Raw genomic sequence first — 26,860 nt, forward strand, 5'->3', positions numbered from 1 at the left:
CTCTGTGAAGTTAAAGTTCCCCACGCGGATCTGTACTTGCTGCAGAGTACTTCCCGTTGTCACACCTCTACTATATCTATCACCAGGCATGCATGACTGCTTCCTGCAAGGTTGACACGAACAAGAGCAATCTTTGTGTGTAGATCAGAGACAGTAGAATTACAGCTTATGATCAGTGTCTGCTTTTTGATGCCCCCCCCTCCTTTGTCTGCAATCTTGATTAGGAATGTATAATTATGCACCTTCCAAATAAAATGTGGTTATTTTCCTGAACTGAACTCTACATAAAAGTTGAAGAAATGTCACTGTTACATTGCCTTGCATATATGCAAAGTAGTCTCATAACTTTCTGTCTGTGAGGCCTACTTTATGGAATAGGAATGGCATCACAGATAAAGTGACTAACACACCTTCTGTGTGTCTGTGCACCAGCTGTGTTTTTGTTGACACTGAATATTTTGCGGTATGAACTGAAAAATTCCAACTCGTGTAAAAATAAAATAAAAATATCTCTTTATTGTACACAGAAATACATTCAGAAATGAAGACAAAAAATATAAGATAAATTAATTATACCAAACATAAATAAGGCAAATACCCCCCCACCAAAAAATAAATAAATAGTGACTTTATTTAATTTTTTTGTAGCTTATAGTTTTAATGTTGTATTCATGTTCTTTTTTAAAAAAAAATACAATTTTAAACTGTTAATGAAAAAAAGTATAGGATTTAGATACATTTTGCAGAGGTATAAAACTGAATTTTCTTTTCTTATTTTATTTTATTTTATTTAAAAAAAAAAAAAAAAGTATATTTATATATATTTATTTATATACATGTTTCTCCAGTGGCTTCCTTCCGGTCTCAGGGGCGTGTCCGTGGCCCCGCCCAGTTGCGCGTCCCCGGGAATTTCCGTTTTTTTCCGCCTCTCCTTGAAGAGTGCGGCGGCTGCGTGTCTGTGCCAAGGATTGCCTTGTCATTGTATCCAGAGAGAAACGCGTGGTCAGCGGCACCGCCGACAGCTCCACTGCAGCGACTGGTAAGCTGGCATTTCAGCAGACAAAAGCCCTTCATACTGTACAGCTACGACTCGTCCACGATCTTTGTTTACTCCTGAATAAGTTGCTCCAGTAGCGCACGGTGACTTGTTTGCGCCTCTTAAACGCGCAAACTCGGTAAGACGTGGCGCTGTAGCTGCGGAGGTTATATCCTAATTTAACAGGCTGCCAGGCTAAATTGTTTTTGTCTGGCGTGCTAGCATTAGGTGCACGCCACTCCCCGCCTGGCTACACTGTGCATTTAGTGACATGCAACATCCCATCGTTATCATTTGTCTCTTGTTTTAACCATCTCAGCTCACTTTGGCCTTGGATAGTTATTTTAAAAATGTATATTCTTGGTTGAGTTAATGTGTGATCCATTGAGTCCAAATTTACTTTAAAAAAAAAACAAAAAAAAACATCCTCTCACTCACTGCGCATTTACTTTCGCTGTGCCTCGCTAATAAAACAATGAGATTTTAGATAAATGAATGTGAAAGTGTTGATATTCACTAATTTAGCGTGTGTGTGTGTGTGTGTGTGAGCCATGTTTGTCTTTGTTGGGGGAGTGAGAGCTTCCCCTTCTGTCTCATGACACGGTGAGGTTTCGCACATCTGTTAAATCAGCGTTCAGCCAAATCAGACAAACCTTACACTGACATTTGGTTTAAAAAAAAAAAAAAAACAACCATCCTGCCACACGGTGGAGGTCGCTGTGCCATGATGTAACCACACTTAACTGCGATGCTCCATTTTCTTAACTATCCTTTGTCTATGTTTGCTGGCAAGGTTCACTGATGTTACAGTTTCTGTGCAAGGTCTGAAAACACATTTTTTGCAGTTATACTTGTGTGTCTCTTTTACTGGACTTGTGTCCTAATTTCCATAACATACAAATGGAAATAAAAATTTGATGAAGTTGTACCAGCAGTATGCCCCCACCCATCCTATATGGACAAGGGCACCACAGCCCTACTGAACAAAAATGAACATTAAAGCTGAGGGTTGTTTCAGGCCTTTTAGGATTAGATTATATGCGACACTGTGTCCACCTATTGCACCAAAAAAAAAAAAAAAAAAGATTCAGCCCCTGCGATACCAATCTCTTTGTTAAATTATGTAGTAACTTCCCGTATGAGACGTTATGACACAATCCTGATAAAACTGGCAAGAAGGGCAAAAATTGCAGTCACAAGTGGAAGTGTTGAAGAGCATAGTCACACTTCTTCCACACTGTTTACTTGCACTTGTAAATATTATTCAATTGGACCTGTGGGGAAAAAAACATATTATTTTTCATTTATAATAGGACAATTTGTCATCTAACTCAATTTCAATTATATTTGATTTAGAGAAATATATGATTATATGAATCCTAAATAAATTGGCATATGACTAATGCCCTGCTCCAGCCTTGGACCTAGTATTCAAACTTTTCATGCCTTAATTTGATGAGTGTTGGTGCAGCTCAGTAGTAAAAATAATTTGCTCTTTAAGGTGTCAAAGCTTGTATGTGTGAGGGTTTTATTAATTCAGTCGTCACTGGGCTGATGAAGACTTTTCTCTTTTTTTTTTTTTTTTTTAATTATGCATTTAAGGTACATGGTGGTGTATAAAGGCAGACTGTAAGCCAGACATGGATACTGAAAAGACCGGCGAGGTTTTAGATGCGTCAGAGACTCCACAGCAAGAGGAGGCTGTAATGGAAAAAGAGGTTGTGTCAAAATTGGAGACACCAGTGGAATCCACAGAGCCTGAGAAGCCACCAGCTGCTGGGGAAGAGACTGAGCAGCTGGCAGTAAATGGTCACGATACAGAAGTCATAAACGTAAAAGAAACAGAAGAGTTGATTGTGACAGAAAATGTGACACTGTCTGAGGAGAAAACAGAAATAGAGATTGACGACAGCTTGCCCAATGAAAAATCTGAAACGGAGTCAGGGCCTGGTGTGGTGGCACCACGAGAACCAGATGAGTCATCTAAAAAGATCTCTGACCCAGTTGCAGCTTTAGACACAGAACCAGAAAACAGTCAGCCTGAACAGCAGCCTGTGCCAGAGAATGACCCAGAACCTTTGCCTATGCAAGCGCCTCTGGCAGAGAGTGCCCCTGTACCAGAGCCAGAGAAAGTGGCAGAATCGGTTCCAGAAGCTGAACTACAAGAGCAAACATTACCTGAACCAGCCACACTGCACCAGCCGGTAGAAACGCAACCACCCAGCCAAGAAGAGAAGGTGTCAGAGCAAGCGGAGGCTGAAGCTGAACTGCAGACTACCATGGATACTGGGGCAGAAGAAGTTGCCAAAGAGGGGGAAGCAGAAAACGATGTCGCAGCTGAGCCTACAAAGGAGGGGGTAGAGGAGAAACCAGCAGGTACAGAAAAAGCAGCAGCAGCAGCAGAGACGGTTTTGGTGGCAGAAGCTTCCACTGAAAAGCCGACAGAAGCTGTGACATCAAAGGAGGAGAATTCAGCTGAAAGTGGAAATGTGAAATCTGCTGAGGACAAGACAGAAGTGGAACCTGAAAAACCGGCTGAGTCTGATACTCCGAAGGGAGCTGAGGCTGCAGCAGAAGGTGAAGGTGTTAAGTCTGAGCAGAAGGATGCTGAGCCTGAAAAGGAAGAAGATACAGTCCCTGCATCTGGCTCCCTGGCCTTTGCCCTCCTGGAACGAGAGCCGACCAAAGACGCCCTGCGCTCCTCTCGCACCCTCATTGTCCTCAGAGGCCTTCCAGGAAGTGGTAAAAGTTTCTTGGCGCGTGCCATAGCTGACGCCTACAAAGACCACTGCTCTGTCTTCCATGCCGATGACTATGGTGTAAAGCCAGAGAATCCAGAATCATCTGCGGAGGGATACAAGGCTCTGGATGAGGCTGTGGTGACCTGCTGCAGCGCAGGAGCAGCTTCCTCTGTGCTGATAGTGGTGGACGACACCAACCACACCCAGGATCGGCTGGCCCGCCTGGGGGAGATCGCTGAGGCGCACCATCTTGTCGCTGTCTTCTTGGAACCACAAACAGAATGGAGCAGGGATATAGCACAGCTGAAGCAGAAGAGCAGGCGAGGACTAGAGGAGGCCCAACTGGAAGCCATGAAAGGTCCCCTCGAGGAAATGTCCCTTCCTCTTTACTTTGGCTGGTTTCTTCTCTCCTCTGTCCAGGACAAGGTTAGGTGCACATCAATGGACTTCCTTAAAACGCTGGACACCTTGGAGGCCTTCAAGAAACACATGATAGACTGTGAGTGTTTTTTTTTTTTTTTAAGGTTGTTTCATTCGTTACAGAGCTGAATGCATCATATCAAATCTAAGCAGACTAATCCCTCATGTCTTTGGCTTGACTAAGATGCAGCTGATCTTGCGTTGTGTTTGCAGTCACTGGTAAAGCGGAGAAAGAGGTGGATCTGGAGCAATACTTTGAAGCCAAAGGAACTCTCCATTGCACTACAAAATTCTGTGACTATGGGAAAACTGAAGGTGCCAAAGAGTACGCGCTGAAGCCAGTAAGAAACCTGCCCTTTAATTATTTGTTTATACAATCTGATTGCTACATATGTTTATACACATGTTAATTTATGACTTGGCAATTTGTTTCTTGTATTGTTGAGTAGACATTTCTCAATAACAACCTATCATATATCATATTAAAATGAATCTTGTGATATTTCCTTTTTTCCCTGCTGTCTAGGCTGTCAAAGATTTGTACGGTTCTACATTCGAGCTGTCTCTGAGTGCTCTCTTTGTCACTCCTCGCACCGTCGGTGCCAGAGTGTCCCTCACTGAGGAGCAGCTTCTGCTGTGGCCAGACGATGCCGAAAAGGAGGCAGCGTCTGTTGTCCCTGCAGCTGCCTCCCTGCCTCTGGGAAGCCGCGCCCACGTTACTCTGGGGTGTGCGGTGGGTGTCGAGCCAGTTCAAACAGGCCTTGATCTGCTGGGAATCCTAGCCCTGCAGCAGGAGGGCCAGCAGGGGGAGCTGGTGGAGGAGATGGAGCTCGGCTCGCTGACCTACTACGGTGAGGGAAGGTGGCTGCTCAGCCTCAGAGAGCCCATCTGCGCCCCAGCCTGCTTCTCCAGCTTCTATACGCGCAAGGAGCTGGAGCCGACCAAAAAAGAACCCGAGAAGAAAAAGAAGCCAAAGTGCGCCATACTGTAAATGGCAGATATGGGGATGTGTGGCCGGGGATGACAGGGGAATTAAAACTTAGGCTTACTCTGTGCAAGGTTTGTGTGTTTGTGCAGTGTTTAGGGATTCAGTAATAGCCACCCTAAATCCACAAGCTGTGTGCCTTTTACTGTTGATTTGCACCACAACCCAAGATGCCTTCAGTCCAGTTAGGCTTGTTGTTGTCAACGTTCAGTATCTTGTTTCACATATCAGTGCCAGAGTTGCAGTACCTGGCTATTTGCTGAGGTGTTGTTAGCTGCAGTTTTAGGTAGTATAGCCTCTTCCCACAGCTCCACAGTTACCTAAAACTTAGATGTCCTCTTCTATACATGTCAGTGTTTCTCAGTATTCAGATGTGAATGATAAACTAGGTACTCTCATTGCATGCATCCCAGGTTAACAGTAGCAACATATTAACACATTTCTGACCTGCTAACAGTAGCTCTGCCTCTTCAACATATTTGTCTGGTGTTTACTTTGGCTTAGTTAAAAAGATAAGCTGTCATTTCCGTGCAAGTGTGCATGTGTGCGCAGCCTAGGAAGTAATCGTTACAATAGCATATGGGCCAAAGTTATCTATTTGATTAAGTGTATTAGGGTGATGTCATTTATAGAGGTTCTTCCTTGTAAAATCTTTTGCACCGTGCATAATTTGAAAGGGAGAATGCTGATGAATTTGGCATTTGTTTCAGCAGCTTGCACTTAGTACTTATCATGCTGTGAAACCAAGTCCATGTTTTGCAATCTTTTCTACTGCGCAAGACTGCACCATCGATCCCTTTTATCCTCTTTGAACAGCACTTCATGTATTGCATTTTGACTTGTATCCTCTGTGACTGTAATTTTTGAAGGGCAACTCCTACTTTGTGTAGCTCTTATGAATCACTATTTTTGCACTTGTTTTGTACACTTAATAAAAAAGAACATGCTTTGCTCCAGTACTGCCATTTGCTGTGTGTTCAGTACTGGTGATGCACTTCGATGATGAGCACGCAGGCTGACATCTGGGGCGGTTTATCTGCACATGGTAAATTTCTCACAGTGTCCCCCTGTAGTTGACTATATAAACCAGCAGAGGGCACTCATCACTAACTGGTTTAAAAAAACAGTGATGGGCTTTGTGGTGAGGTGCTGTCTACTAACCTCAAGTAGCTTTGCCTTCAGTGTTTCAGAATTCACTTTATTACAAACCCTTCATGACTCTGCAGATACTGTATTTTCAAACGTTGTGCCGCAGACTGGATTGCACCATTTGTCTGATCTCCCCTCAGTTTGAGTTTGCATAAGAGTCTGGCACAGTGAAAATCCAGAAAGATTTGTCATAGACAGTAAAACTGCCAGAAACTACCCAGAGCATTGCCTGTGATGGTGCAAGTGCTCAGCTGTAATATCCTCACTCCAGTTGACCCATCTGTTACCTTAGAGGTGCATCCCATTTGCATTGACTAATATACTCTAATATTGTATTTGTGCTTATTATCTACTGCTTTTAATTCTTGCCATTCTTCTTATTGTTGCACCTTATCAGGTTGACGCCACCACACTTGCAACACACTTTGCTCCAAGTGTCTGAAAAGGCTAAATGTTTGTTTTTTATAAGGGCTGCCTCTATTTCAAACACAAATATATACTGAAGACAGCTGCATTTACTCTCCATTACATCATGCAAACTAAAAATAACTATTCCTGGTCTAGGCCAAGGACAGGTGAAAGACCATGAACCCGACAAGTCACACTGTCACTACAGAGTCGATGTGTTGGTTGTGTGTGCAAGATCAAGTGATTTCCTCATTGGCTGCTGTGTAGATAAAGAACAATGTCAACCAATCAACATCAGCGGCAGATAATTGCCCTGTTTTCTCCATGAGTGGTGTGTGTGTGTGTGGGAGCTAATGATACCTTCAAGTACTTCCCGGAATTACTTGATTTGATTTTGGCCCAGTTATCTGACGTGAACTTATTGGGAAAATTCAAGTTTTTTTGATGGAAAATAATCACAGAAAACCTGTATTGTATAAGTATTTACACCCTGTAATTAAGTAAAAGTTGCAACACCACACTGTAGAAATAATCCATCACAAGAAGCAGTCCTGCATTCAAAGTACGACTGGCAAAAGTAAGTAAAACTACCAAAACAAACCCTGTGAGTGTCATATCATTTTATATCATTTTAATTTTATTGGTTTTACAACACAGTAGCATTTTACTGTTTCAGTTGGTCAGGGTTAAGTCACTTTGAAGTATTTAATATACTGTTACATACTGTCAATCTAGAGCGAGGCATCATATTTTATGAGCTCATTATGGTTTGTATACAAAAATGATTAATTGTCAAATAAATGTAGTGGAGTAAAAACTACAATATTGCCATCTGAACTGTAATGGAATAGAAGTGCTATTTATAAAGTAAAATGAAAGTATGTCAGATTTGTGTTGAGAGTAAATGTACTTTGTTAAAATGTTTGTGTTTGTTTGAGAAATCATGAGAAATGTTTCAGTGCTTCAATAAAGTAGAGGACAATGCATGAGGTATGTCATTGGTGTTTTCATTTTGCAGCTGGAGTGAGTGAGTCAGCTATAAAAGCAAAAATTATTATTTAAAAATACTTAATTATCAAATTTCCCGATAATGCGAATATAAATAATGAACTTTTCCACATTTCTTCAAAGCACAGCGATATTTAAATCAGATTTCAGCCATAAAAAGCATCAAAGATCCGGGTTGTGTAGTTTAAACTATTTGCCCCAGTGTTTGTGTGCCGCTCAGAGGTTTTCATTTCCTACAGCCCCTGAAGGGAGCAATAGAGCATGGTGTGGAATGAACCAATCAGAGGCCAGAAAACATCAGCCAAGCCTATCGGCAGATGAACGATGGAGACAAAACTCCCAGGAAGCGTCTTTCTCCGGCACCACTGGTCTCCACAGCCGGCGTGAGTGGAGCAGCACTGCCGAGGAAACTCTCACATCCACCCGCGACGTGCTTCTACAGCTGCCAGAGGAAGAAAAAACAGTCAAAAAGCAAGGTAAAAAAAAATAATTCCAGCTTTTAAATGAAGAGGTTTGCTTTTGTTCTGCGTCCTCTAACTCTTTGTCTCTGTGTGTCTGTGCCTCTCTGACAGAAGATAAGAAGGTGAAACAAGTAGAGCTGCTCGGTCCACCAACCTGTACAATAACCGAGGCTGAACAATCCCTGAAACTATTCACTGAAAAGAGATGTGGTTAGGAAGGGGGGGGGGGGGGGGGGGGGTTGCATTGCTGTCTGACCGGTTTGTAAATGAATGAATCAGTTGACACAATCCTTCTTCTCAAGGATGTGTGACTCAGTCCTCTTGCAAAGTCAAGCAGGTTTATTTTTCACTGAGTTATCAGGTCAAAATTTGTAAACTTGAAGCTAAAACTTTCATCTTTTTAATGCATTTTTTTTTTTAAACTTGAGTTAGTATGCATTTGAATCTGAATCACATATTGCCTCCATCACCTCCTGTTTTTAGATGTAACTGTGCATCAGCTGGATCGGTGTTGTGGCTGTCGTGCAGCAGAGATATTTAATACCTCTGCCACAGAGAAAGTGGATGATATATGAACAAGGATGAGCTCTGGATAAACCATGTTTGTCTGGTCTGGAACCAGTGCTGTGGTGACTCAGGGACAACAGTGATCAATAGGGAGAAAGGTCCATGACAGTCCCATTAATCCATTTAAGAAATGGCTGCCTGCACAGCAGTGTAGACAGGGGAGTCCGGTTTGAGCCGACATCAGGGCTTTCAGCTTAATGAAACACACAGCAGGTGCTGCATCCCTGCAAGGTTACAGTGGTTGTCAGGCTTTGAGAAGGTGAAGGAAGACCTCGGTGTATTATAGCCTTAATAAGCTACATTTCTCAACATTGGTGTCCAATTGATTTGAGGTGGAAACCTTAACATTTGCTTCTAAGGACTTTGGGAATCCAGAGCCAACCAGTTTTAACAAGTCCTCAAATCGCAAACTGGTGGTCGATCCAGTGGGTGATGCATCAAACCATCCATCTTTTCATCTACGAAAAGTCAGAGTAGTTAAAAATGTCCATCACGGTTTCTGAAAACTCAGGGTGATGTCCTCAGACCAACAGCCTGAAACCTGAAAGATTTTCATTAAACTGCCACAGGAGACAAAGAAAAGCAGGAAATAAAAAGCCGAAACTAGGTCATGTTTGGCATTACTGCGTGAAAAATTATTGAAACTATGAATCAATAATCAAAATGTTTGTCGACTGACTAATTGAGTGATAGTTTTAACTCTAAGGAAACACTTGTATTTAATTTTTTTGCTCTCTTGTGTTTTCTGAGGTTAAAGCAGATCAGATCTAATGATAGATGATCTAATGAGTTACACCTATATTTATTTTAGTCAGTGAAACTGGAGACGTAACAGGTAAAACGGGTGAAAATGATCTTCCCCCAAGTTTGAATCTATTATTTTGTGTCAGGGTTAAAGCCATGTTGGTGTGAGAAGTACATTCTGTTCTTGTTGATCAGACGTAGCCGCTACGAGCTACTGGATTTCAGTGTGGACTTTAATGTGTTTGCTCTCGTATAATAAGGCAGCGGCACACATCAGGGACAGGTTCAGTGAAATCCTGTGTTGCTACACCACATATTTCTGCAAGTGCTGTAATTCCAAATTACAGTGTAATTGACTATCCTGTTTCTCCTGATCTGGGTTCAGTCATTGACCTAAAATTATTCCGTGTTGTGTGTTTTTTCTTTTTTTTTTTTTTTTTGTTTACTTTGTGGAGTAAAGATACAGCTGTAAAGATTTTTGTCATGTTCATCATGAAATGAATGAACCGATGACGCTGTGAGTTTAAAACCAGGATGTCCTGCTGCGAGCTGTGTGTGCTGGACATGACGTCACTGCGTGAAACGTCTGGCCAAAGAATAAAGGTCATAGCTCCGCCCTGCTGCAGTAAACTTTATAGATGGTATTACAGGTTGTTTTAGATCCGTCATGTTCCACCACGTTAGTAAAAGAAATCAGTGCAGCAAAAATCAATTTCTTATCACTTCATGTGTCTCGCGTGCTTTCCAGCTCTGATAATATTAGGTCACGTCAGATCAAACTGAGGTTGCTCTGCAGTTGTAGACAAGTGGCTGGGGTCCAGTTCTGCACACAGGCTGCTGTTGCCCCATTAGAATCTGATTGTCTGAGGGCCAAATAAGTGCCCATTACCTCATTACTGAGCAGGTCAAACAAAGCGAGGCTGATTGTGTCGGACTCAGCTTCCCTGGCGTCACAGTCTGCGTCTCGCTTGGTTCAGTGTGGGGAAAAGAGGAAATGTGACTGTGTTTTCTGGCAGTTAAATAACATTATGTAATAGTTTTTTCTTCATTTTTAAAAAAAATACAGTTCATGGAAAATACAAATTACAGAGCTGTATTTCAAGCACATAGTGATCAGACCATTTCTTGACAGCAGACGTGTTGTTGTTGTTTTTTCATTCTTCACGCGTCCTGCATTAATCCAGGAAGCAGTAAAGCAGAATTCCCTGCCTCTGTCCATCATGTCTGCTTTTCTGTATTCATCTGTCCGTCCATCCACATCTTTCTATTCATTCATCTCACTGCTCATCTGATCATCTCCCTGCTCACCTCTCTCTCTGTCTCCCCGGCCTCTCAGGCCAGTCTAGACTAAAGCAGTCATGTCAGCCAAAGCCATCTCCGAGCAGACAGGGAAGGAGTTCCTGTACAAGCACATCTGCACGTCGGCGGCTGTCCAGAACAGATTCCGCTACGCCAACGTGACGGCTGAGACCGACTTTGACCGACTGGCGCAAGAGCACCCATGGCTGCTCACCGAGGTAAGACCGAAGACCAGCTGTGGCGGAAATGTCCGTTTATGACAAAGTAAAATTGTCTTTACCTGCATGGACGGCTTGTTACATCACAGATTTATTTACATGCCCATAAATGTCGAAAGCATCCGTCTCTCTTAAACTTGTGAAAAATGATCTCCTCTAATAGACACACTTACTTAGGCTGGCAGTAAAGTGGTCTCTTGGCGCTTGTTACCCGACGTCACAGACAGCAGCGGCTCTGACTTGGAAGAGGACGAAAGAGGAAAATGTAGAGAAACTGTCACTCGCCCTCTCCACAGGGAGGTCAGAGTTCAGCAGAGGGTGGTCTCCATCTTGCCCTGATCTCACTGGTCTTCATAGCGAAATAGATATAGATAGACGGGCTATAATAGAAGTTAATTGAATCAGACTATGACTCATCTCGTCTCTCCCTCACGACTGAAGGTTTTTATCTGGAAGGTACGAGGAGGATGCGGAGGACAGATACACGGAGATATGTGCTGCCATAGAATTGATTAGGAAATTGCATTAACTTTCACCCTCGGCCCTCTGTTCCTTTGCTGACTGGCGAGCTCCCAGATCCTAATGGCTCCACTGTCATAAGTCATTCTCTTTATCTGACTTGCCAGTGAGAGGAAGCGGGCTTCGTCGGTGGGGGCTGGATGTAATTTCGCGTTTGTGTCATCAGGGAATGATACGTATGAGAGATTCCTACTCGAATAATTTGCAGCTCAGCTTTCGGGCGATAAATACTATTTGGTCACCTGGGATTTGTTGAGGAACCCAGATACCTGAGTGACAACACGACTACATAAGCAAATATCTGCAGTCACATATTCTGAATAAAAATAAGAAGAATGACCAGCCGTCAGCCACCAGCCTGCATAAGCTTTATTTGCAATTCTTCAAATGCAGTTATGAAGCACATCTTCATGCTGGATTCCTGATCAATGAGCGACTTTAAACATTTGGCTTAATCTGAAACAGACTTCATTTCTGTTGAATCTATGGCTGCAACTAATGATACTTTTAATTATCAATGAATCTGCTAGAAATCTTCATGATTAATTGCTGAATTAGTGGCTTTATAAATTGAAAAAATATTTATAAAATAAAGAAGAGTGGAAATTATGATGAGTGAAACTAGCAAACTTCTTTTTTAGAACAATACTTTTTAACACAATTTAATAAACTGTCACTAATTTATTTTATGTCATTCGACTAATGGATTCATATAATTTTACTTGTAACCTTTTCAACTGTATCTGACAACTAATGAAGCGTGATGGAGAATCAATGACAGACTTTGACAAATTTGTCCATTAGTAACAAACCAAAGCAAACAAACAGAATATGACATTTTAATAACACTTTCAATGCATTTTATCCTTTAAAGTGCCTTGAGATGATGCATGTTATGATTTAGCCCAACACAAAAAAAAAACTGAATTGAATAAATTGAAATGCTGTGTCATGTCAATAAATAGTCTGTAAGGACGTGACTGTAACAGAGCAGCTTGAGGAAATCAATCATTCATTTTTCCTGATTTACTCCCTTTAAAATATGTGACACAGCAGGAAATCATATGTGATTTGAATAAAATGAGATATAAAGTTGACTGTAGTCATTCTGCTGAGCATTTGAAAATGAGAATATCAGTTTGATGCCTTTCAGTTGAGGAAATGCTTACATACAGCGTCTTTGTTTTTTTGTTGTTGTTTTTTTCAGAGGCTGGTGGTGAAGCCAGACCAGCTGATCAAAAGGCGAGGGAAGCTGGGCCTGGTCGGCGTCAACCTGGACCTGAAGGGCGTCAAAGAGTGGCTGAAGCCCCGCCTAATGAAAGAGACGATGGTACGTTATCCACCCTCTCCCTCTCTGCTGTTCCTCAGTCAATTACCTCCACCCACCCCCTCTATCTTAGGGTGTGCACTTTGCTGAGCACTCCTCCGATCAATATTATCCCAGTGCTTTATTCAGACCCTCCTCCTGTTGTCCTTTCCTTCACCCTGTTTCGCACTGGCTCATTTGGTTTCTGTATATATTTTTGCCTGATGCCCGGGGGGGGGGGGTTCACTGTTAGTCTGCTGCTTGTAAATCAGTCCAGTCATCTGAGGTGGGTGCAGCTAGTGAATAAACAGTTGGTCCATTTATCCAGTCCGCGTAAGCACAGCACAAAAGATCCATCACTGTGCCACGGAGACGCCGCTTGGCCTCATAAACCAAGAGGCAAGTTACGGAGGGACGCTGACGGTTCATAAAGTGCCGAAGAAGAGTGTGTGTCTGTCTGTGTGTCGGTGTGTTGCAGCTCTGAGGTTGCGTGGATGTATCTCTTCACAGATGAGATGAAACTGTCAGCTGCTGCTGGTGGCAGTAAATAAGAATAAATGAAGCCGCAGCTGTGTCGCAGACAGTGTTTCAGCTTGTTGGATTACGTTATCTTCACTGTCCTCCAGAGACTGAAAGTAATTTACTAGAGTTAAGGAACCTACACAGATAAATTGTCATGAAATTGGAAGTGACTCACTGGATGAATTGTTACAAGGTTTAACATTTATCAACTGCTATATAAGTCAAAACTTACTCTGATGTATTATTAACAACTATAACTTCCATCAGTCTCAGTTGTAATTTGTGTTTAATGGTAATTAGCAAATGTTAGCATGCTAACCCACAAAACTAAGATGGTAAACATTGTAAACATTAAACCTGCTGAACATTAGCATGTTAGCATTGTCATTTCGAGCATGTATCAGTTTAACATTAGCATTTAGCTTGAAGCAACCACAAGCAGCTAGCATGGTTAACTGTTAACCTAAAAATGTAAAAAGCTGCATTAAAGTAGAATAAATCTGTAACCTGAAACAACTATCTTGGTCTTTTTATAAATAAGAAAGTTTTATGTCTTCATGTTCATTTTCTAGGATGTTGCCACCTACATGCAAGGGTCTGGTTTGACTGTAAATTATTTCCAAGTTACTGTTTTAGAACAAGAAGTCATCAGGGTAGCAGTGTTTAGACGAACAAGTCACGCACCAGCAGCTGTTGATATCTTTGTTCTACGGCAGCCTGTTCACACTTTTCTATTTCAACATATCCTGTTTCTTATTTTCTTCTGTATGTTATCTACAAGTTGTTCTCTGCTCTTCTCTGCAGCACTTGGCCACATCGCTTCACTTCATTACCACTTCCATTAAGTGGTTAAACTGAGTCATTCGCAGTACAAATTGTCTTCACAGCATAAATACCTTCCTCTTTTCTTCTGCGAGGCAGTCACAGAGGTGTTATTTATCTGGAAGCCCCTTGTGTCTTTTTCAGTCAGATAGGCTTTGTGTTTTTTTTTTTTTCCACCCATCATCTGACCCCTTTTTATTTTCACTCCTTAAAATGGCAACTCCCTCTCTCCTTTTTCATTATTATTATAATTTATTTTCCTGTTCTCTCCGGCTGGCTGCTCTCAGCCAGTCCCTGGTTACTTTTTGCCTGTTGGCCTTTAACAGAGGAACAGTGACAGCTTCACCAAATGAGCTGTGGCTGTGTTAGTGGGGCTTTTCCTAGAGTAATAAATGATGACATTTTCTTTTTCCTTCTTCCCAACCTGTCTCCTTTTTTTCCTTTGAAACGTCTATTCACTCGTGCCACATTATGGTCCTCTGTGTTTTAACAGTCCAGCAATTATGTCTGAAAATAAGGGATTAATGCATTAATGTGGAAACATCCACAATCTGCTGACCGGAGAGCATCTGTCGTGTATTTTTTCCCAATGGGAATTCATTCTTATGTTTTAGTTTTTCTCTCATTACAGTATATTTTATCCTTTTCATTAAGACAATTATTTTGTTGATAATCCTCAGGTGGGAAAAGCCAAGGGTATCCTCAAGAACTTCCTCATCGAGCCGTTTGTCCCCCACAAGCAGGTAAACCACTTCTAAACCACTACTAATAAATCCTAGTGGTAGAAGATAAATTAAATCTCTGGTAAAGTGACATTTATTAATTGACATCTTTGTCAATTCAATGGTCCATTGTTCAGGAGGAGGAGTTCTATGTCTGCATCTACGCCAGCCGGGAGGGAGACTACGTGCTGTTTCACCATGAGGGAGGGGTGGACGTAGGAGACGTGGATGCCAAGGCAAAGAAGCTGCTAATTGGGGTGGATGAAAAGATCACCGAAGACTCTGTGAAGAAAGAGCTGCTGACCCACGCACCAAATGACAAGAGAGCGTAAGTTGGAGAGAGGAAGTGAAAATGGTATTTGGGTGTTGAAGCATTAAAGAATGTAGTCCAATGCAATAACCATTTACTTTTTGCGAGGAGGAGTTTATTCACCACTGGTCATTTTCGGTGCTGTAGTTTGTGTTTGTGTTGTTTGCATGATTTAGTGAAGCAGGTATAGACTGCACAAAAAGAAATAAAAGGAGACTAATACAGAAAAATAAAGTTAAACTAAGAGCTCTGTCATAATGCTACCAACTAAAATTTAATTTGAAAAGCTTAATATATCACAGAATTAGCTTTTTTCTATATTATATTGGATTTTATTAACCTAGACAAGTGTTTCTGTTATTGTGCTACACATTTGACTGCATCGATGCTCATGAAGAAGTCAGAATATATTCAGTCTCATACACTCAAAATTAGCTGTTCATTTTCAAAGTTTATTTGTGTTTAGATGAGAATATGTGATTTGACAAATCGATTTTAGAACGACAAAAAAAGGTATTTTATTTTGAAGCAGTAACCGTGTAACAGCTAAACGCTGTGGGCTTTAAAAATGAAAAACACCTATAAAAAATTCTAGCTATATTATAGCCTTTCTACAACATGGATGTTGGTATTTTAAAAATAAAAATAAAACTGAACATTTTCCCACTCACAACTTACTGATGTAGCTCAACACCAAACTGCGGAAAAGTGCATTTTCCATTTTATGGTTTAACTCTTGACCGATGGTGGAAAACAAAAGCGTCACTTAAACTGACGGAAGAGAGAGCACTTTGGTATTGGCAGTAAAGATGGGGGGAGCAGGAGGAGATGGGCGGAGGGTTTCCATTAGACAAATGACAAACTCCCTCCTCTGCTTCGCCTTTCTTCGATCAGCCTCCACCCCCGGCCGTTTTTACACTACAGCCACATTCAGAGCACGTCTGTTTATTTTGATGGGTACGGTCCACTGGCTCACCACCCAGCCCCTCCCGTCCATCTCTCCAGCAGCGCTCTTATGACGGCAGATTCTGGCCGCACTCACTGTCTTGGCTGACATTGAAGAAGCCGCCCCAGGAATCACTCTGCCAACCATGGCTCACCTCCTCACCCCCATACACTCCCCCCCCCTCCACACTCTGGATTGAAAACAAGAGCTGCACTTGGCTGTTTTTCCAGAATCAGACATGTTTGGGAAGCTGAGTCACTCTGGGTCCGGGTCACAGTTTTCTCCCAGGGCCCATTCAGAGTCCTGACAGTGGGCTGACGTTTGTTACACAAGGCTCTGAGCTGCCAGAACAACTGACAGGCAGGAGAGGAGAGCAAAATACTGCCTCCCTCCTCCAGCACCACCCATTCTCCTCCTCCTCTTCCAGTAACACCCCCCCAACTCCTCACTGCTCTGTTTTGACACATGAAGGAGGAAGTAAATTAGATTTTTCCTCCTCTCACAGCAACGTCTCTGCAGATGATTTACAGGTACACTGTTTCCTGTCCAGCTCAGCCTTAACAGTCTTCAGTGATATTGCCTGTTGTTTGTCATGGTTTGAATTATGTGGAAAATATAATGGTCGTGCTGTTCAGCTGCCTGTTTAGTTACTGCATATTTGACATGTTCTGTCATGTTTGTTGATAGATATCTAATATCACTGGAAGAATTAAATACCTAGGGTTTTAACTTTGTTGTTGTTTCATGGGAAATTAATATATTGAACCATACATCTATAAAATATTCAAAATAATTAACTCCAGCAAACGGTAAATGCATTCAGTTGACAAATTGTTTTCTTTGTCTGCCCTCTTAGAGTTACAGTGATCTTGCATTGATTCAATACAATTTGGGGTTGCAACTTAACATTATTTTAATTTTAATTTATTATTTTAAATAATTAATTAATCAGCCTGTTATTTGCCCAGTTGATCATTGTTTTGTCTATAAAATGTCAGAAATGTGGTGAAAAATCCCTCTGATGATTTCTCAGAGCCCACGCTGATGTGTTCAGATTGTTTTTGTCTGATCAACAGTCCAAAATCCAAAGATGATTCAGTTTACAATCGTCACAGAGGCACATTTAAGAAGCACGTGCCAGTGAATGATTGGCACATTTTCTTGAGAAGCAAATCAAAATAGTTGGAGATAAATGTTCTGTTGATTTATCAGTTGTCTGATTTTTGTTTATTTATTTTAGCACTAATGTGATTATATCTTTTGATAATGTGATACAGGTAACCAGACGTGCTCGGTCCATGCTGCTGCTGCTGCAGCTGCTAAAATGTAAGTTTCATGTGTTGAATGTCGTCATCTCTCTGCAGGGTCCTGGCCAGCTTCATTGTTGGACTCTTTAACCTGTATGAGGACCTGTTCTTCACATACCTGGAGATCAACCCACTGGGTAACTTTTTTTTTTGTTGTTGTTGTTTCCTTCACTGAAATCCAGAATAAAATTGAAAACTATGTCTTAACAAGCAATTGTGATAGCATTTACACTTTATCTCAACACAGACTCATACATATGTTATCAGGTTATGAAATTAGAAAAGAAACATCAAGAGGAAATAGGGCAGGAAACATCAATGCATAATGAAACATCATCTAGAAACCAGGAGGAAGAAGTTGATTCTGCCACATTTTTAACACTGGGGGAGGAAATAGGTGAATAATTCATGTACTTGCTGTTTGATGAAGGCAGCGTGTGTTTATAATGTATGTTTATAACGAGTAATTGGGCACCAGTCTATGCCCTCTGGCAGCTGCTGCTGTGGATGTGGTTGGGGACTGAGACCAGCTCTCCCTGCTTTGATGTCGCACCACCTCCTCCCCATCTTTCTTTCCCTTCCACCTCCTGCGGGGACAGCAGGAAGGTTGTGGGTCACCTGGACCTGATCACCGTCCTCTCCAGTTTTCCCTTGGCCTATTTAAAGCTCAGGCCCTGTGCTAACACAGTGAACCTCAGCAGGTGGCTGTTTTGTAAATCTCGTTCAGGTATAGATCCTAACATGTTTTTGTTTGTTTTCTCTCCACCTCCTCAGTGGTCACAAAAGATGGAGTTTACGTGCTGGACATGGCAGCCAAGATTGATGCCACGGCTGACTACATCTGCAAGGCCAAGTGGGGTGACGTGGAGTTCCCTCCACCTTTTGGCAGGGAGGCCTATCCTGAGGTTAGGGGGGGGGGGGCTAGCACTGTATCAGATTTCAGCCTGTCAGCACTAAAGAGCTGGTGTTGTCGTCCAGTAAGGCAGGAAAAATGCTTACAAAGGCTGTGGAGCAGAATGTAAAACTAGCAAAGTACCAATTTTAGAGGTAACGTAAACTGTTGTTTTCCGCCTTTTTCAAATTATATTCTCACTAAATGTGCAGTAGAAAATGTCTGTTGCAGCTCGTACTGTCCTGGCTGGCCCATGTGGATTAATTAGGAAGTGTTGTATCAACACACAGCTGTTAATCAGCCTTCGTGACTCATTAAGAAGAGGTGGACCTGTGCATATTATCATCTCATAATTGAAGCAGTTGTGTTGTCATTGATTTATTTAGAAAGAGCTCAGTAATAAACATAATGTGGATGTGAATGAAGAGTGTTTATGTACTCAGGTTTTCTTTTGCTATTTCTGGCTGATGTGTGTGGTAGCTTGTTTGAGACGGGCTGTGTGTGTACCAGACGGCCTGGTCTAATTGGACTGCTGTGAGTCTAGAGTGGAGATGGGGGGGTGGGGGGTGGGGGTGCAGCAGCAGGTGTCTTTGATTGGGACATTTTTTTACTCTCAGCCACCAGCTGTGGCCCTGACTGTCAAAAACAACCACTCATGCACATCACATCCACCACCACGCCTAATGTAAACTCAATATTTCCAGTGAGTGGCTCTTCAACATCAATTCAAGCACATGCAATGAACTGTAGCCAAATGAAGTGGTGCTCGTGAAGGTCCTGCTGTGATTAAGGCTGCGATCACACCCCCACTCCACCCCCTCTGCAGCATTCATATAACCATCCTCTCACCTCTTCACTGACCTTTCCTTTGACTCCTTGACAGGAGGCCTACATCGCCGACCTGGACGCCAAGAGTGGCGCCAGCCTTAAACTCACCCTGCTCAACCCCCGAGGCAGAATCTGGACCATGGTGGCAGGAGGAGGGGCCTCGGTGGTGTACAGGTACCCAGCCACAGAGCCCGAGCAAGACCTGACTCCATAAATCAAATCCTGAATAAATAAGACGCCAGTAGCCACGTATGAAATAAGTCAGCTGGCTGTTTTTCTTTGTTGCTTAAGTTGTCCCCTGACTTTATCCTCATTATATTGATTGCACTACGCATAATTGGGTTTAGCGTTAGGGGAGTAAGCCAGCGATGCAGTAGTGAGAGTGATGGTGCAGCAGCTCAGACTCTGCCCGTTCAGCTGCCTGCTAAATTGGATTCTTCGATGCTGCTGTTTTTAGTGAGCGTCTGGAGGAATGCCGTCTGTCGGGGGTGTAAAGCGTAACATGCAGACACATCAGCCACGACTAATTATTCCCCCTGTGCACTGTTAGGTTGTTGTGTCTGTTTACAGTGCGATATTAATTCAGAATATACAGAGAGAGTGAGCTTAGTGCTTATTCTTCCTGAAGTTAGGTTTATTGTTGGAGCTGTAAAGACTAAAGGAGATAAACAGCTGTAGTTGCTATAGCGTTTTCCTGAGTGTGTGTGACCCATGTAAACCTCTCTTAGTGACACAATCTGTGACCTGGGTGGCGTCAACGAGCTGGCCAATTACGGAGAGTATTCAGGAGCACCGAGCGAGCAGCAGACCTATGACTACGCCAAAACCATCCTGTCCCTGATGACCAGAGAGAAGCACATTGATGGTAGGAAAACAGATGTCTCAAAACTTCCTGTGTGTGCTGAAAATAGCACCCCCCCCCCCCCCCCCCCCCCCCAAAAAAAATAATGTTTCAATGAAAATAATGTTTTCCAGGAAAGGTTCTGATCATCGGCGGAAGCATTGCAAACTTCACAAATGTTGCAGCAACGTTTAAGGTACAGTATAATGTGCTTTTTGTTTGTTTTCATAGCCTTATATTACTCACACTGTATCAGAGTATTTACTGAGTATATGCTTGTGTTTGCCAGGGGATTGTCCGAGCCATCAGAGACTATCAGGTGCCACTAAAGGAGCATGAGGTCACCATTTTTGTCCGCCGTGGAGGCCCCAACTACCAGGAAGGCCTCAGAGTGATGGGAGAAGTTGGTACGTTTCTTGTGTTGTGCTGATTCATACTTAAATCCCCTCATTACGAAAGTATGTCTTGGGTGTTTTATCTGCAAGTACCTGCAGGTTTTCACACGTCACACTTATTACCTGCTCTCCTCAGGCAAGACCACTGGGATCCCCATCCATGTCTTTGGCACAGAAACTCACATGACCGCCATTGTTGGCATGGCACTGGGCCACCGGCCAATCCCCAACCAGCCTCCTGTTGCTGCCCACACTGCCAACTTCCTGCTCAACACCAGCGGCAGCACATCGGTATGACACATACTGGCTCCACGGAGACAAATAGGCTGTCTCGGTGTCCTGTCGGCTCGCTGCGCAGTCAATTCATGATCGTCAAACCCACCAATAGCGTGGTGCAGGAGACTTACGCGCCACAGTCTCTCGTCCTTTTTAGTGAACCAGATTATCAGAAGCCCAATGGCTCTTTTGTGTGAGAGCAGTGCAGGGCATTGTGGGCCGCTCTCACTCAAACAGTCGTGAGACACAGTTACCCACCATGACTGCCTCAGGGCATCCATTAAGAATGTGCAGTGTGCACTTTCAGCAAAGAGAGTGTGTGTGTGTGTGTGTGTGTGTGTGTGTGTGTGTGTGTGTGTGTGTGTGTATGTCTCCACATGTGCACACACATGGATATGTATGCATGTTCACTTTAAATGTAGATATAGACCTTTGTGCACAAAAGTATTACAAAATAAAAGTCATTGTTTTTTTGTATTTCTTGTCATTTGCAGACACCAGTGTCCAGCAGAACCAGTTCTTTCTCTGAGAACAAAGCCAGAGTAGAGGGCTCACCAGCCAAGAAGGCCAAAAGTGGAGCTCCTATTGGTTAGAAAACACACACGCACACACACACACACACACACACTAACACACCACTGCACTGGGAAGTCTTTGATGTTTTCATACACGGTTCCTCTGCTGGGCAGCATAACAGGAACGTGCTTGGTTGAATCGAGGTGTTGTGTTATAGCTCCCTCTCTGGACAGCAGGAGGACCCTGCAATCCAAACTTCATTAAACTGAAACTGACAGTGTTTCTCTGTACAGTTCCACACATGCACATCTATTCTCAAATATCTTAAAAATCAACATGTTTTATTGTTTTTTGTTGTTGTAATTATCTATAGAAGCAGTCGGCAGCTTAACTAGGTTTATACTCCCAGACTCCTGAAGTGTCCTGGGCTTAGTGGGGGTGACAGACTTTCTCTGTCTGCTTTAGTATTGATGATATTGATCTCTTATCGATGGCAGAAGTGACATTTTCAATCTCTGGAAAATTCACCTTGTCTTCAGTTTCAATCTGTCATCTTCTCTTTATCCTCTCCCTGTAGCCAAGGCAACTACCCTCTTTACCAAACACACCAAGTCCATCGTGTGGGGTATGCAGACTCGGGCAGTGCAGGGCATGATGGACTTTGACTACGTCTGCTCCAGAGATGAGCCGTCTGTCGCAGCTATGGTCTACCCGTTCACGTAAGTTCATGTCATGTTCATGACAACCTCTAGACAGTGTTGCTTCACTGTGTGACAAATTCATTTCTGCACGGCTGCCTTCCAGTGGGGACCATAAACAGAAGTTCTACTGGGGCCATAAGGAGATCCTCATCCCTGTGTACAAGAACATGAGTGACGCCATGAAGAAGCACCCAGACGTGGACGTGCTCATCAACTTTGCCTCTCTGCGTTCGGCCTTCGACAGCACCATGGAGACCATGCAGTACCCACAGGTGAACCCCCTCCTGTGACATTAGGAAGCTATAAACTTGAAGTAAGTTACTAAAGTTAACCCTTTCTGCTCCATCGCTTTCAGATTCACACCATTGCCATCATCGCTGAGGGCATCCCCGAAGCCCACACCAGGAAGATCATCAAGGCAGCAGACGAGAAGGGAGTCACAATCATTGGACCAGCAACGGTTAGTTTTGCTTCACTCTTTGTAAGAAGGCTCACAGTTTCCCTCTGTGCTCTGTCCTCTCAGCAAATCTGTGTCTTCTTCTTTTTTTTTTTTTTTTTTTTTCTCCTCCAGGTTGGGGGAATCAAGCCGGGCTGTTTCAAAATAGGCAACACCGGAGGCATGCTGGATAACATCCTCGCCTCCAAGCTCTATCGTCCAGGCAGCGTGGCCTACGTGTCCCGCTCAGGCGGCATGTCCAATGAGCTCAACAACATCATCTCCCGCACCACAGATGGTGTTTTTGAAGGTGTGGCTATTGGTGGGGACAGGTATGTAGCTGCCTTTTTATCTCCAGGATGAGAGTCTGTGTGTTTGAATGGGTGTATAATTCTGGACTCCTCTGCAGATACCCAGGCTCCGTGTTTACTGACCATGTGCTGCGCTACCAAGACACGCCTGGAGTGAAAATGATTGTTGTACTTGGAGAGGTGAGGAATAAATCCACACACACGCTGCTTCCTGCAGCTTTAAACGGTTAATGATTTGCTACATCCAGCATCTGTCTCTGCCTTCTACAGATCGGAGGCACAGAGGAGTACAAGATCTGCCAGGCTATTAAACAGGGCAGGATCACAAAGCCAGTGGTCTGCTGGTGTATTGGCACCTGTGCCACCATGTTCTCCTCAGAGGTGAGAGGGCAGCATCCCAGGCACCATTAGATATCTGCATAATGAGAGATTGTAAAGAATAAATGAGTGTTTTAATGAGATTTCTGACCCGTGTTTGCACCTTTCTCCCCCCTCAGGTTCAGTTCGGCCATGCAGGAGCCTGTGCCAACCAGGCCTCTGAGACAGCAGTGGCCAAGAACAAGGCTCTGAAAGATTCTGGTGCCTTTGTCCCAAAGAGCTTTGATGAGCTGGGCGAGATCATCAAGTCCGTGCACAGTCATGTTCATCATTGCTTTGATAAATATTCCCCAGGACGTCAATTTCAGATGAGTTTGTTTGAATTTTTGTTTTTTATACCATCTCTTTCATCCATGTAGATCTGTTTATGATGACCTTGTTGCCAAAGGAGTTATCCAGCCAGCCGAAGAGGTGCCTCCCCCCACTGTGCCAATGGATTACTCCTGGGCACGAGTGAGTATGCCAAGGAAGTCACGTTTTTAGCTCAGTAGATGAGTTTTATTGTTGATATTGTTAAAATGCAAAACATTTGGACAAATCATATTGTTTTAAATTGCAACAGATGGAAAAAGTAAGCATATTCCTCCTTGCCTCTCTTTGCCCTGCAGGAGCTCGGTCTGATCCGTAAGCCAGCCTCTTTCATGACCAGCATCTGTGACGAGAGAGGTCAGGAGCTCATCTACGCGGGCATGCCCATCACCGAGGTCTTCAAGTCAGAAATAGGCCTGGGAGGAACTCTGGGTCTGCTCTGGTTCCAGAGGAGGTCAGTGTCTTATCCCAGCCGCTCACACAAACTCTGGAGAAATCCTTGAACCACAAAATCATCGTGTGTTGTTCCCCCCCACTTTGTTTGCAGGTTGCCGAGGTACGCCTGCCAGTTCATTGAGATGTGCCTGATGGTGACTGCCGATCACGGCCCCGCTGTTTCTGGGGCCCACAACACTATTGTGTGCGCCCGAGCTGGCAAAGATCTCATCTCCAGCCTCACCTCCGGTCTCCTCACTATTGTAAGACACCGCTCCCTGTGATGCAGGACCACTATTTACCCGCCTGCACAAATCAACAGAGGATGTACATGTGTCTTTTTTGTTCTTTGTCGCCTCCTCAGGGCGACCGCTTCGGAGGGGCTCTGGATGCTGCAGCGAAGCAGTTCAGCAAGGCGTTCGACAGCGGGATGCTGCCGATGGAGTTTGTCAACAAGATGAAGAAGGATGGAAAGCTGATCATGGGCATTGGACACAGAGTCAAGTCGGTGAGTACCACATCTCCCGAGCACGTGCACATCCAGCACGGACAACAGCAGAATGATCTACTTTACATTTTTCATGAATCTTTTATAAAGCAATACAAGGAAAAGAGCTGCAGTGCACTGCCAATATTGCTTTAAGGCCAGAATTAACAAGGAAAGGACGAGCACTAGAGAAATAAATAAAATTGACACCCATAGTAAAATTTTCAGGGGGAAAAAAACAACAAAAAAACAAAATCTGAATATTCTGTTCCCTCAGATTAACAATCCAGACATGAGAGTCCAGATCTTGAAGGACTTTGTGAAGCAGCACTTCCCCTCCACCCAGCTGCTGGACTACGCTCTAGATGTGGAGAAGATCACCACATCCAAAGTAAGATTCATTACTTCATCATGTTGTTACTAAATAATGATTAAACCAGTTTTGAATTACATAATTTTTTCCCCTCTGCGTCTGCCTTGTGGTGACAGAAACCCAACTTGATCCTGAATGTGGACGGTTTCATCGGCGTGGCCTTTGTGGACTTGCTCAGGACTTGTGGTGGTTTTACAAGGTAAGACGATACACACTGGCCATCTTCACAGTGATTGATGAAGTTGAACTTTCTGCTGAGTACAGCTGTCTCGTTGTCCACCACACCACCACAGGGATGAAGCTGATGAGTTTGTGGAAATCGGCGCTCTGAATGGCATCTTTGTCCTGGGACGCAGCATGGGATTCATTGGTGAGTCATCACTCCGCACAGACGCGCTGCTGTGGTCGTTTATGCAAGATGGTCGACTTTTACCTTGCGTGTCAATCAATCCTTCCCTTTTCTGTCTCCTCAGGGCACTACCTGGACCAGAAGAGGCTGAAGCAGGGTCTGTATCGCCACCCCTGGGATGACATCTCCTATGTGCTCCCTGAACACATGTCCATGTAATCAGAGGGGCTGAACCCCTCCCCCCCTGCCAGCTGTCAATCCTCCCGCCCACACTGTGACCTATCACCTCGAAGCTGTGGCATAATATAGGGAAGATGTTACTACTAATATATAAATAATAAAATGTCAAATATTAATAAGAAGAATTTAATATTTTTAGTTTTGGAAACCTGTTCGTGCTGCAGTTGTGTAAATAATAGTGAAGCCTGGTAAACTGTGAAGCTCCAGTCACACAGAGTCAGTCTGACTGTGTGTTAGTGAGAGTTAATGATGAATCAGGTGGGAGGTAGTGGATTATTCAACTGTCGACCACCACTATAACTCTGATGGCTACAACAGTGAAGTACTGTTATTTACGCCCAAATATTACATTGTTGTATTAACCTAGCATGTGTGTCTATCACAGACTATTGTGTCTCTGTGCAGCTCTCTTCATTGTGCCACTTCAAAACAACGAGCTTTTGCTGCAAGGGATGAACCGGTTGTGCAGTCACGCCGATAATAAGAGAACATACTGTAGATCAGAGCTTTATTTATGTATAGATGTATTCATAGTGAAAACAAACGGTTGTAGTTTTGATTTTCTGTAACGTTTCTGTAGCGGTGGAACAGCAGTCTGCTTACTGTGGCCAACGGGACCACTTCATGAGTCATTCCTGGCAGGTGCTGCCATTTGCTGTCTGCAGGAAATGTTCTCTCTCAGCTGGTGCATCATGTGGGAGTGTTTCCTACAAGGTTTTAAATTAAAGTCTAGAGGTTTTTTGTTTTTTTTTTTATCTTTCCCCAGCTATTTAAGTGGATAAGGGCTTTTGCCTCAGATCGCGAAATGCACTTGAGTCATAATCCCGTCTTCTTATTCAGTTTTGTTTTAGGTCGACTCTGTCTTGACATTGTTAACATAAATGCACTAATCCCATTACAATAAGCTTACTTGTTGTTAGAATATTTTTGTGACAGCATTATAAGATGGCAATTAAATGCCATCATATATTTTTACATGATTAATATGTTAGGTTGTAATATTTTTTTAATAAATTGAAGTTGTTTCATCTTATTGTTTCATTCCATTTCCAGTGGTGAGTGTTTCCCCATCTATTACCCACTGACTGTTCTTGTTTTAACAAAACCATTTCATATGACACAGACAACTCACCTTAAAGAATCTGTCACTCCTTCCAGATCACTATCCTTTTTTTTTTTTTTTTTTTTTTTTTTTTTTTTTTTGACAATGTCCTCATTAGAATTTGAAGTGCAATACAAAAATGAAATTAAATGTTATACATTTTCCCACAGTTTATTTGGTCCAAAAGATGTGGTGGCCATCACCAGCGTCATCTTTTATGTAAATGTTAGAAGAATTGTAGAAAACGTCTGTGGAACACCACAAGCCTCACCAGTGTTGTCACAGTGTTTTTGTTTTTAAACCGTTTCGGTGTGAACTGGATGTACCACTGTACTGATGATGTTGTATGTTGACAACTGTGTAATTGAGTGAAATAAAATGTAATTGATGTAATGTAGTAATGCGGCATATTTTCATTCTGGTCTGACGTGTGTTTGCCGTGAAGTCTTTTGAAATATTTATACTCTACCTCTTACAATGTAGATATGATGTTTACTTGTT

General features: G+C 43.0%; 2 protein-coding genes across 2 annotated transcripts; both read left to right on the top strand.

Moving 5' to 3' along the window:
• The first annotated feature begins 901 nt into the window (after positions 1-901).
• Positions 902-6,138, top strand: cnp (2',3'-cyclic nucleotide 3' phosphodiesterase). The gene is made up of 4 exons (XM_071467675.1): positions 902-1,039; positions 2,639-4,276; positions 4,411-4,538; positions 4,724-6,138. Exons 2-4 carry the CDS (start codon positions 2,677-2,679, stop codon positions 5,186-5,188), a joined length of 2,193 nt encoding a protein of 730 aa, XP_071323776.1. The 5' UTR covers positions 902-1,039; positions 2,639-2,676; the 3' UTR covers positions 5,189-6,138.
• Positions 6,139-8,062: 1,924 nt separating this feature from the next.
• Positions 8,063-26,756, top strand: aclya (ATP citrate lyase a). The gene is made up of 28 exons (XM_071467665.1): positions 8,063-8,223; positions 10,856-11,036; positions 12,763-12,885; positions 14,886-14,948; positions 15,065-15,255; positions 17,548-17,627; positions 18,265-18,395; positions 19,266-19,384; positions 19,939-20,075; positions 20,186-20,247; positions 20,341-20,458; positions 20,583-20,737; positions 21,217-21,310; positions 21,816-21,957; positions 22,043-22,211; positions 22,295-22,399; positions 22,511-22,707; positions 22,785-22,866; positions 22,957-23,067; positions 23,184-23,311; positions 23,424-23,517; positions 23,673-23,827; positions 23,921-24,071; positions 24,173-24,316; positions 24,573-24,686; positions 24,785-24,867; positions 24,962-25,038; positions 25,142-26,756. The coding sequence occupies exons 2-28, from the start codon at positions 10,878-10,880 to the stop codon at positions 25,234-25,236; spliced, it is 3,279 nt and encodes a 1,092-aa protein (XP_071323766.1). The 5' UTR covers positions 8,063-8,223; positions 10,856-10,877; the 3' UTR covers positions 25,237-26,756.
• The last annotated feature ends 104 nt before the right edge of the window (positions 26,757-26,860 follow it).

This window comes from Trachinotus anak, unplaced genomic scaffold, assembly GCF_046630095.1.
Source record: "Trachinotus anak isolate AG129_WGS33_773 ecotype Australia unplaced genomic scaffold, CSIRO_AGI_Tana_v1 ptg000003l, whole genome shotgun sequence".
NCBI classification, from domain to species: Eukaryota; Metazoa; Chordata; class Actinopteri; order Carangiformes; family Carangidae; genus Trachinotus; species Trachinotus anak.